At 31.7% G+C, this 11,080-nt stretch overlaps 1 protein-coding gene across 2 annotated transcripts; it reads right to left on the bottom strand.

Annotated features, from left to right (window-relative positions):
- Window positions 1–1,058: 1,058 nt before the first annotated feature.
- LOC130809739 (uncharacterized) lies at window positions 1,059–7,278 on the bottom strand. 2 transcript variants are annotated; one of them, XM_057675520.1, is made up of 9 exons: window positions 7,093–7,264; window positions 4,638–4,682; window positions 4,342–4,547; window positions 4,158–4,247; window positions 3,247–3,391; window positions 2,808–2,918; window positions 2,640–2,722; window positions 2,473–2,530; window positions 1,059–1,546 (listed from the first exon to the last, which is right to left on the bottom strand). In XM_057675520.1, exons 3-9 carry the CDS (start codon window positions 4,519–4,521, stop codon window positions 1,464–1,466), a joined length of 750 nt encoding a protein of 249 aa, XP_057531503.1. In that variant the 5' UTR covers window positions 4,522–4,547; window positions 4,638–4,682; window positions 7,093–7,264; the 3' UTR covers window positions 1,059–1,463. The 2 variants fall into 2 exon arrangements, with proteins under 2 accessions (XP_057531503.1, XP_057531502.1); XM_057675519.1 differs by having other exon boundaries at window positions 1,065–1,546; window positions 4,158–4,250; window positions 7,093–7,278.
- Window positions 7,279–11,080: the final 3,802 nt, after the last annotated feature.

Below are 11,080 nucleotides of genomic sequence, written 5' to 3'. Positions count from 1 at the left end.
AGTAAATACTACACTTTGAGAAAATATGTTGTGTTTGCCTATGAACGACTAATACATTTATTTGTATATATAGCAAACATTAATCCTTTAGCGACAAAATAGGCGTAATTAGAACGTTATTTTTTTCAAGCCAACCTTTTTATACGACAAAATTTGATTAGGCGACAAACTATGCGATATTGGATTTTTGTCGCAGGCCTGCGACACCTGTGACAAAGAGGTTTGTCGCCTATTTTGTCGCATAACTTCTCACCTCAGATTTTTAATTTGTCCTCTAATGAATATTTTTTGTAATGAATTAGATTCTAGAATTAAATCTCGGAAAAGTATATTGAAATTGCTGAAGGACTCTTTGGCTGCATTTTCTTTTATGGGTATGAGTTGTCGCATTCTTTCCCTAGGTCCCCAAACTCTGATCATAGTTTATATGAGCAAGATACGCTGGGTAATGATGATGATGGTATACTGAAATTGGTGACTCATATGTTCTTGATAACAGTTGAAAGTAGTAGTAATTGAGAAATCTTCAATCGTACCAAATCATGTTGTTAGGTGTGTGTTTTGTTGGTATATTACACACTATGAGTATCTTTGATGACTCTTTTGTTGTGAATTTACGAGCTAAGGTAAAATAAGATTGCATAAGTTACCCTTAATGTATAACTCTTAATTTCATTTCTGAAACTTTTCACCTTCTCTAGTAAACTCCCACTTTATAGTACATTGCATTTGAGAATATGAAAAAAAGGGTTAAAAAAATAATATGCTTGTAAAATGCATTGTAATAGATAATGATGATGAGTATAATCTATCTCAATCTAATAATAATATGAGTCTAATTAATACCTTACAGTTTTTAAAACAAATCAATTTATAGTTTCAAGATGATTAAGGAGTCATTATAAATTAATTACATATATATAATTAGTAATTTTTTATTTCAATAATTCATAAAGCATGCTTACCACAGGAATCTATCTAGTACTACATTTAAAAGTGTAATTTAAAAGCAAAATAAAAGTAGGTATAATATAATATATTTTGACGCATAATTTAGTAATAAACTCAAAATTTTATGGTATAGTGGGTAATATAATTACTATTTATATAATTAAATGTTTAAAATATATTCTATTTTTACTACATAATATTGAATTTATTTCCAAGGAAATTTTATTGAAATTTTAAATCTGACTAGCAGTAGCAAGTCCCAGCTAGGCAGCAATGCTTTGAACGGGAATCAGAATGTATCCTAAAACAAAATAAAAGATAAATATAATATAATATAGTTTGACGCATTATTTAGTAATAAATTTGAAATTTTATGTAATATAATTTATGTTCATATATTAAAAGGTTTAAGAAAGTTTAGTTAGAACAAGTATCTCTAAATGCTCACTACAATATTTTAAGTTAGCGTATATACCAAACAATCTCAAAGGTGCATTCAAATTGAGAACATGCTATAAAAGTAGTTTCCATTTTTGCTCCAATGCCTCACAGATTAACCCAACGCACCATTTTGCACTTAGCCGATAGCTTGAAACTGAAAAAAAACCAAAATAAAAATTACAAGGATGACAATCTACATAACCAGTTTTTCATACGCGAGCCAACGAGAAAGGATGTAAGAAGCTGAACAAAGTATGTAAATGCCATTGCAGACATTATTTATACATATAACCGAAACTATAATTAACAGAGCTGCCAACACACTCTAGCGGAATGCAATGAGCAAAAGATGAAATCTGATTTCAAGTGGCCATAACAAAAATGGTTCAAATGGCACCTCAAAAGGCTCAGAATTTTGGATTAAAATAACCACTTGATTTCAAGAAAAGAGTGTGGACAATGTATAGATTCCTTCATTTAAATTCAAAAACTAAAAAAAAAGAAGACTTGTCCCCGGAACTGCCAAAGGGAAAAATGGAAAAATGAAGGACCTGTTCGGTGTAAAATGATTTTAAACAATATACAAAGGGCTATGGCTGGATAAAAAAGAAAACCCCTAACCTGGTGGTAACGATACAAAGGACAAAGTTGTCTTAGTCGATTAACATTGAGCTCAACTTATCACTCAACAATTCTACAGCAGTTATATCAACATTCGGAAACCAAGTTTGAGATTACTGCTAAAGAAATGAGACATCAAAATGATGGTACACGGTACTACCTAACCTATATAAGTATATGGAAATGTTGCTATTCACAAAAACTTTTATGTAGGGGTGGTCAAACGACTCTTGATAAGAGATTGATTCCAACTTAAATCCAATCGATGTAAGGGTTACTACTTACTACAGTCAACCTCTAAATTGACAAGCCATCTCATGTTAAGAGCTATTCATTTTAACAACCACATAGCAGGTTACGGGTACATATCGATGCGTATCTTGCAAAAAAAAATCCATTCCTATTCATAAATTTAGGCCAACAACAGCACTAATCCCAGCATTTCAAAGATTTGAATACCTGAAATATAGTCATTTGTGAAGTCCTCGCTAACTTTCCCATGGACCATTGTACCCACCTGAAATTAAAAGTGGACACTTCAGCGCCATATCCCAAAGCAGAGTGCAGGAAAAAGCATTTAAAAATTATGATAAAAAAGACAGCAGTTAAAAGACGATGAGGAATACCACAAATACAAAGTCCGAATCATCATTAACAGCACAAATATAGTCCTCTATATCAACCAGCTTGTTTGAGCTATGAGAGAAGCCTAAAAGGCAGACATGCATTTTGGTTACTAAAACTAAAATATTAAATTGACTATGTTCATGCACACACAAACGCCTAAAACCCACCAATTATTTGAGCATTTTCAGGTATATGTTGCATCAGCGGATCTTTAAGGACTCGAAGTAGCACTTCTCCTGAATCTTTTGCACGTATACAAGACTTCTCCAATAGCTCCACTGTATAAAACGAAGAGTAATCATTAGAATATGAACCATGAAATTCTTTTAGAAAGCAAAAATATAAGGCTTGTATTAATTTATAAAAGAAAATTTGTTTGAAAGAAACCTCAATGCAACATTTGCACTAGGAATCACAATAAACAAGAAAACAGTAATCAGATTAATTTACTACAACGAATGCAACTCGTTAAGAGGTAAATTAACAGATCAAACTTTTGAAATTAATGAAATCCCATCACATAAGCCTTCATGTCACACATTAAGGGTAGGAAATATTAGTCCACTAGAAGCATCTAAAACAATTCTTATCAAAATAGTTGCTTACCCATAATGCCACAAAATCGTTTCAATGTTCTGGGAATACGAGTGAGTGGGTTGACTTCAAAAACGACACCGGAATCAGTTTTCACATACACAGCTCCAACCAATCCAGCTTTATTTAAGGGACTATCCAAAATTGCACGAAGAGCCTAGATATCAAACAATATTAATTCATAAGCATAAAACTGAAACAAAGGAGCACAAAACAAATTCAACATATACAAAGCTTTTTTTTTAATATTCATTTTTTCGAGCCAAATTTAGAAGAATGTCTACTTGGTGAAGGATGCCTAAATACAGCACTACGTTCAACAAAAAGAACTATATATAAGGGTACTTGGTTTAATGAAATACATTTTTCATGTAAATCCAATCAAAAAAAAAAGAATCGAAGTCTTTTATTTTGGTAAAATGTGTACAAAAGAAAGGAAAATCCTTTTCCACCCTTGACATTGTCCCTTATAAATCTCTTATGATACCAAACAATATAAAATAGAGAAAAATTCTCTAAAACAAACTCACCCTAAATGTATTATATAAATAAACTCCTAATGAGTTTTTAACTTAGCTTTCTTGAGCAAAACTCTTACTATAAAATGAAAAGGCCTACAAGGAATAAAGATGTCTAGAATTTAAAAAAAAAAGAAAAAAAAGGATACTAACAACACATAGATAAAGATGAAAAACAAGCATCACAAGCATGGAAAATCATTATCTATAAGATCCAATGTTTGGTAATCTAGAATATTTAAAAGAAGAAACAATATTTAAAAAAACTAGGAGCAAATGATAATAAAAAATGGAGAAAAATGATATGCATTAGAATATAATAACACTAAACAAGTAATAAACTTCTCAGAATTCTTGCAATTGATTTAAATAACATTAAAAACAATATTGGATCAAGTAACCAACCTCATAAAATATGTCGGGGCGATAATGATCGGGATTCCTGCCTTGCTTCAACAAATAGCTAGCATCTTCTTGGGAACTTAAAATCTTCTTCTTCTAAAATAAAATATTTATTTTATTTTAACTTAAAAAATAAATTAAAAAATCAATAATAAAAAATTTCAAAACCTAGAAAAAAGTTGCAAACCTTGCGAACAAAAGCCATATGAAGTGAGGCGTTTTCAAGAATAAAAATGGTAGTGGCTTTTCTACGAGGTAGCGCCTCAATAACACACATATTGTTGTTTTTCGAGTGAAATTCACAATCAACAGTGTTCTTATTGACATTGTCATCGGAACTGTGCAATTGTTTTCGTTTCTTCTGCATCTTTCTTTCTTTTACTATTTCTCAATCTAAAATAATAAATTAGAATACTCCATTAAAAATCTTAATTATGCAGTTCAAAGCTCACCAAATCAGTGCAATTAAAAAGATAAACTCACCTTCAAAAACTCTTGTCGAAGAAAACTGTTGCAATAATATTATACCTGTTGGGAAGTTGGAATTACAATAGTATATTTAGAATTAAAACTCACCAAGTATTATTATGTTAACCTGATTTATTTATTTATTTATTGTTGAAAATTTTATAATATTATAAGAAAATAACATTGAGAAAAAATTTACATTATTTATAAAATAAATATGGAGTAACAATCTAAAAAAATATTCAAACAAATAACGTAAAAGCTGCATATTTAGGAGTATAATTCATCAACTAAAACAAATAAGAATGGGCTACACACAGGGCAACACGTGGGCCACAAAGTGAACTATGAGTAGGACTATGCCTAATTTTGATAAAGGTGAATGAGGCAAGAATGAGGCATGCCAAAAAAGGTGGCAGTTGTGTCGGGCTTAGCCTAGACATGAGATGTATCGCGTTGTGCCATTAGCATGTAATGCCTAGTTGCATGCATTCCAACTTGGTTCGTTTTCCATGTCTACTCACATCTTGGTTATTCGTGAACTAGGAAATGAAAATTCTATTGTGTCAAAATAACAACCTTAGAAGAAATACAATTCAAAGAATTAGAACTTATCATTAGTATGTAAAAAAAATTACCGTGCTTTCAACTTTTCTTAAAATAATACCAATAATTAATTAACCTGAATAATTCCAACTTTAAGCAACATTTCCCTCTAGCATTCTTAACTTGTTGAATACCTACAATTATAGGTTAACATTCCAAACCAAATGGAAAGTTAAAAAAAAAAAAAGAAACCAAAACCCCTTACCATCCTTTCACCACCCATCCCAGCATCCACCATTAGAGTCAACTGCCTCCCCCCCCTTCCCCTTCCCGCACGATCCCTACACCCCTGTGTAACACATTCTCCCCCTGCAAGACCCCACTTCTCCCCACCCATGCGAAGATCCCACCACACACACCCAAAACAACCATGAATCAAGATATACCCACAACAATCGCACAACGACCGAACTTATGGTTTCAAGGAGTTAGATTACATTTTCAATAAATTTGTTTAAAGGAGTTGAGTAAAGCTTTTGGGTTTAGATTTATAGGGTAATTATTTCCATAGATGCCTTTAGTAGTCGGCGATAAGCCCTTTTGGGGGGGGGGGGGGTGTTTACGGTGGCGAGGAGGGGTAGAATAGGATTGGATTGGGCTTTTTTTTTATTTGAAAATTTATCTTTAAGAGGTTAAAAGTAACTTTGTATGTTTTTAGGTAAAAACCTTCAAAGTTGGTATTATTTATTATTAATCAAAAGTTTGTATTATTATAATAAAAAGTTTGAATGCTTATATTATTCACAGTAACTTAGCCTATAATGTATGCATGAAAACTTAGCCTAATTTATTATTATTATTATTATTATTATTATTATTATTATTATTGATTATTATTATTATTATTATTATTATTATTATTATTATTATTATTATTATTATTATTATTATTGATTATTATTATTATTATTATTATTATTATTCTTATTATTATTATTATTATTATGGGAAAGAAATGTATGCATATAAGATGTTAGATTCACCTTAAGGTACATTTTCAATAGATTAATTCACTAAAAGTATTGTAATGTGGTACAACCGCACAAGTATAATGAAAGATAATTGTGGGCAACGTAGATGTAAAACATGTATCCCTAATGCATCAACTATTGGGAGAGAGCGAGTAACAAAAATTCCTGTAAAAAAACATGATGGTCCTAAATCTTTGGCCTTTAAGCCTCGGCAACCCCTAAAGGCAATAGTTATAACATCACCATCAACATCCTTCATGCATGCAATAGCCAAACCATAAAGCCTAAACCTTAAACCTTAAACTGTAATCCTTAAACCCTAAACCCCTACCCACCCCACATTTTGGAACCTTATAACTCATAAGCAATTAGCTTTCAGGCAATACGCCTAAATAAACACCCGACTATGCAAACACCATGACAATCACGCACTGCAAAAACATAATACTGGCTTAGCACAGGTCGGGTCTATACAGCCTAATCCAGCCCGATTAACTGATCTTTTGTTACATTAACAGATTATCAGTTATGCTTACAAGCACCTCATTACTGAAATATTGTAGTCATTATCACAACAATTCTAAAAAAAAATTGTAATCATTTAATTTAATATAAGAAAAATAACTCTCTGATTTCCTCTCAAACATTAAAATTATTATAAAGCAGACAGCTATTGCTTACAAAAAAAGCCAATGCAAGATTGAAGAAAAAGCAAATACGATAAGAATTCATGAAAACCAAAAGGAGAAATCGACACAATAATGCAGGAATTACTGACAAAAATTGACATAAGTACATGACTAAACAAAATTTACTGTTGAAAAGTATTCCTCGTAGAAAAAGTAAGAAACCCTAATCATTTCCAGGTCTATGAAAATAGGAAAAGTAGATACCTTTGGGTTGCCTCGTGAAACTGGAGGTTCGGAGCGGCGGTGCCTGGTGCCTGGTGCCTGGTGCCCGGAGAGAGAGTTGAGATTTGAGAAGAAATTGAATAGAGATTTTAACGTGAAAAACGGATTTGTTAACGCAAGTATAATATAATACAGCCAGCCATTAAACCTAATGTCCGTACTATTAAGTATTAATAGGGTGTTCAATGAGCCAGCGCCCATTTTGAGCCCTCATATGGCCAATTTTTAGAACGGTTTTGTAATCGGGTTGAAAATGGGCTCTATTATAATTATAATGAAGCGGGTTATAAAAGGGCTTACTAAGGGTGAGAAATGGGCCTTTGTAAATAGCATAAGTAATGTATAATTTAAATATTATAAATAACAATGTCAATAAAGATTTTAATATTTTTTTCAATTTGATTATTATAAATGATAATTCAATTGTTATAATTTGATAAATAGGGATTAAATATTTCTAGTAATAAAAATGGGTCGTGTTGGGTCGGGCATTGCTTTCAAAGCCCGTATTATGTTTAAGGCCATATTATGTTTAAAGGATCCTTATCCAATGCGACTCATATTTACTTAAGTCAATCCTGGTATGGCCCTTATCTGGCCCGTTGAACACCCCTAATCCTTAATACCTATTCGCAAAAACTTGGACGATACCGTCTCAATCTGAGACGGTCATTATGGGTCAGCCCATAAAAGCGCGTGTTCAGCAGTAACATTTCCTTTCCCTCCTTTTTTCCATTTTCCCTGTCACAACTCCCTCATTTTCTTCTAACTTCCATAATTAAAATTTTCTCTTTTTTCCTTTTTCATTTTATTTCCTTTCTTGATTCTTGTTATTTTTCTTTCTTCCTCTTATGATAACTGATTTTTCCTCTTGATTCTTCCTCTTAAGATTTTGATTCTTCCTCTTCAAAAACCCTTAAAATAGTTCAACTATAATTTTTTAGTAAGTTTTTATGATTATTGATTGTGGTTTTTCAAGAATCAAAAAATGAGACATTAATTCAAAGCATATTTAGGATTGGAGATTACTTGCAAAGAGAATTAGATTGGAGGAAGAAGACAAGAACACAAAACCCTAAAAATTGTAATGTAGTCGTGGGATTGAAGATTACGTTTTAACCATTGTTAAACACGCTTTATATATATTTGTAAATAGTTCATATTGAATATGTTAATAGTTAAATTACGACATATAAATTAACTATTGATATTTTATAATCTAACTCAATTTTGAACGTATAACCTTCGATTATCGTTTTAAAAATAAGTATTCAAAGTACATAAAGATATTGTATATGTTTTAGTTCAAATTGAATATGTTAATAGTTAAATTATGACATATAAATTGACAATGATGTTATAATCTAACTCAATTTCGAACTTATGATCTTCAATTATCGTTTTAGAAATAAGTATTCAAAATGTATAGATATATTGTATACCATGTAGTTCAAATTTAATAGGTGATAGTAAAATTGTGACATATAAAATGACAATTGATGTTTTATAATCCAACTCAATTTTGAACTTATAATCTTCAATTATCGTTTTAAAAATAAGTATTCAAAATGTATAGATATATTTTATACCATTTAGTTTAATTTAATAGGTAATAGTAAAATTGTGACATATAAAATGACAATTGATGTTTTATAATCTAACTCAATTTTGAACTTAAAATCTTCAATTATCAATTTAAAGATAAGTATTCAGATTGAATGGAGTTATTACAACGTATTAAGTTCAAATTGAACATGTTAGAATTAACATTGTGATATATAAATTGACATTAAATCCTCGTCTGCATCTCTTTGTAATGTCTCTAAAGTCATTTTCATGTCGAATTCATTCATTAAATTCTCCATTAGAGAGATATTTGGAGTTTTGAAGATGAAATGTCGATTTTCTTTATAATTTCTTGAAGATTTTCAGAGATTTTGTAAAGAATTTAATGTGTAAATCTTTTTGTTTATTAAATCCTCCATTAGAGAGACCTTTGGAGTTTTGAAGATGAAATGTCGATTTTCTTGATAATTTCGTAAAGATTTTCAGAGATTTTGTAAAGAATTGAATGAGCAAATTGTTTTTAATTTTGTTTCCTAAATGTCGAGTTTAAGTTTGGCGGTTTTGAAAATCAATTTCCGTGTTTACTGTTTTCAAAAATAGCATTTATTATATTTATTCTTTTTCCCTTATTTTTAATTGATAATGAAGATTGGGTCGGAGGGAGTTGGGTCGTCTCAACTTGAGACGATCTCGGCCAAGACTAGTTGATACCTATTTATATTATTCTTAATGTCTTCTTACAATATAATTAATATCCACGAAAAAGTATTTTAAAATGCCTACTTAGAGTCTGTTCTCTTCAACTTATTTTTTGAATTTATTACTTATTCTTATTGAATCAAATCAGATCAGATCATACCAGACCAAATCAATTCAGATCAGATCAAAAAAGTTCAGATCAGATCATACCAGATCAAATCATAATTATTTATTATTATTATTATTATTATTATTATTATTATTATTATTATTATTTTGGCAAATAAAAAACTTTTTCATTCACCAGAAAAAACTAATATACATCAAGGCAAGGAAAACTCATCCTTCCTTATTTGCATTAGTGTAGAAATGAGGCACACCTTCTATGAAGGGTTTCCTCGTCCCACTCTTCATGTGCATACGAGAAAGGAGAGGCTTAAATAACAACCAACAAACTAGAGTCACCTATAGAGTCCAAGCTATACAAAGGAGCTATAAGATTTACAGACAAAAAAAACTAGCAAATAACAAAGCTGGCAGATAAACAGCACCAAAGAAAAAGGCATCCAACAGAAAACAACTGCACCAAATCAAAACCAGCTGCATCAGACCAGAAAGTATACAATGCACAAGACCAGATTTGTTCAGCAGCTGCACCAAATACAGACAACAACAAGGAGAGCAGGCCTTGAGAGTCTACAAACACAACCAGCACAGCACACAGACAACAATGTAAAGCAAGACTGCAAGCAGGTCATCAATCATAGCAGTTGCACTGACAATTCAACAAGAAGACAAATCAGATAGATAGCAAGTACCAAGCAGGTCATCAAGCACTGTAGCAGAACAAGTCTGCCCATCAGCTGCACCAGACAACAGTAGCATGAAGAAACCAACAGACTTAATTCTAAGGGGAAGCTAAACAAGAATGCAGTAGCTTTAATTCTCCTTCAAAGGCTTGATATTCAGCACACGTCATCTTTGAGATATATCCGCCTTAACCATGTCAATAACACACTTAGGGGATCGTACACAATGATACCATATTGCCTCATTCCTGCACTTCCAAATATGGTATATAATGGAAGCATATACTGCAGTCAACACTTGTTGTTTTAATTGAGAAAGACCATATTTTCTGAAGTCCATGCGAGTAAACAGCTTCAAAGCAATGCCTGTCCAAGCCTTAATTCCTGCCACACATAAGAGACTAAAAGGACACTCAAAAAAAAAGATGAGAGTGTGTTTCGGAGTGTATACCACACAATGGACACAAATCATCATCCACCACTCCGATCTGCTTTAGTTTGTCCTTTGTTCTTAGTACTTGTTTAGCAGCTAACCAACAAACAAATCTAGTTTTGGTATGGATAGCCTACTCCAAACTAGATGCCTCCATTGCACCTTTGGACTATTCCCCAAACTAGATTCATATACCTCCTTGCTTGAATATTCATCCTTGCATATCCATGGCCTCAAGATTGCTGTTACTTGACAAAGTTTCTTTATAGTCCAGCTAGCTGTAACGGAGCATTGAATATCTCCCATTTTTCACCTTTAGTATACACTCCATGGATCCACTTAACCCATAAGGATTCCCTCATCATATGAACGTGCCAAACTATTTTGCCAACTGCTGCCTGATTCCAAAGCTAAATGTTACGCATACCAAGGCCACGAGCCTTTTTTGGAGTACATATTCCTT

The sequence above is a fragment of the Amaranthus tricolor genome, chromosome 4, assembly GCF_026212465.1.
Source record: "Amaranthus tricolor cultivar Red isolate AtriRed21 chromosome 4, ASM2621246v1, whole genome shotgun sequence".
Classification (NCBI taxonomy): Eukaryota; Viridiplantae; Streptophyta; class Magnoliopsida; order Caryophyllales; family Amaranthaceae; genus Amaranthus; species Amaranthus tricolor.
The sequence above is the reverse complement of the archived record's forward strand: the minus strand, read 5'-3'. Positions and strand labels throughout refer to the sequence as shown.

Coding starts and splice junctions, on each gene's coding strand:
- LOC130809739 (XM_057675519.1), bottom strand. CDS start 4,521: ATGCAGAAGAAACGAAAACAATTGCACAGTTCCGATGACAATGTCAAT. Junction 2,919..3,246: donor ACGATTTTGTGGCATTATGG/GTAAGCAACTAT, acceptor CGTTTTATACAG/TGGAGCTATTGGAGAAGTCT. Junction 1,547..2,472: donor CACAAATGACTATATTTCAG/GTATTCAAATCT, acceptor GTTTTTTTTCAG/TTTCAAGCTATCGGCTAAGT.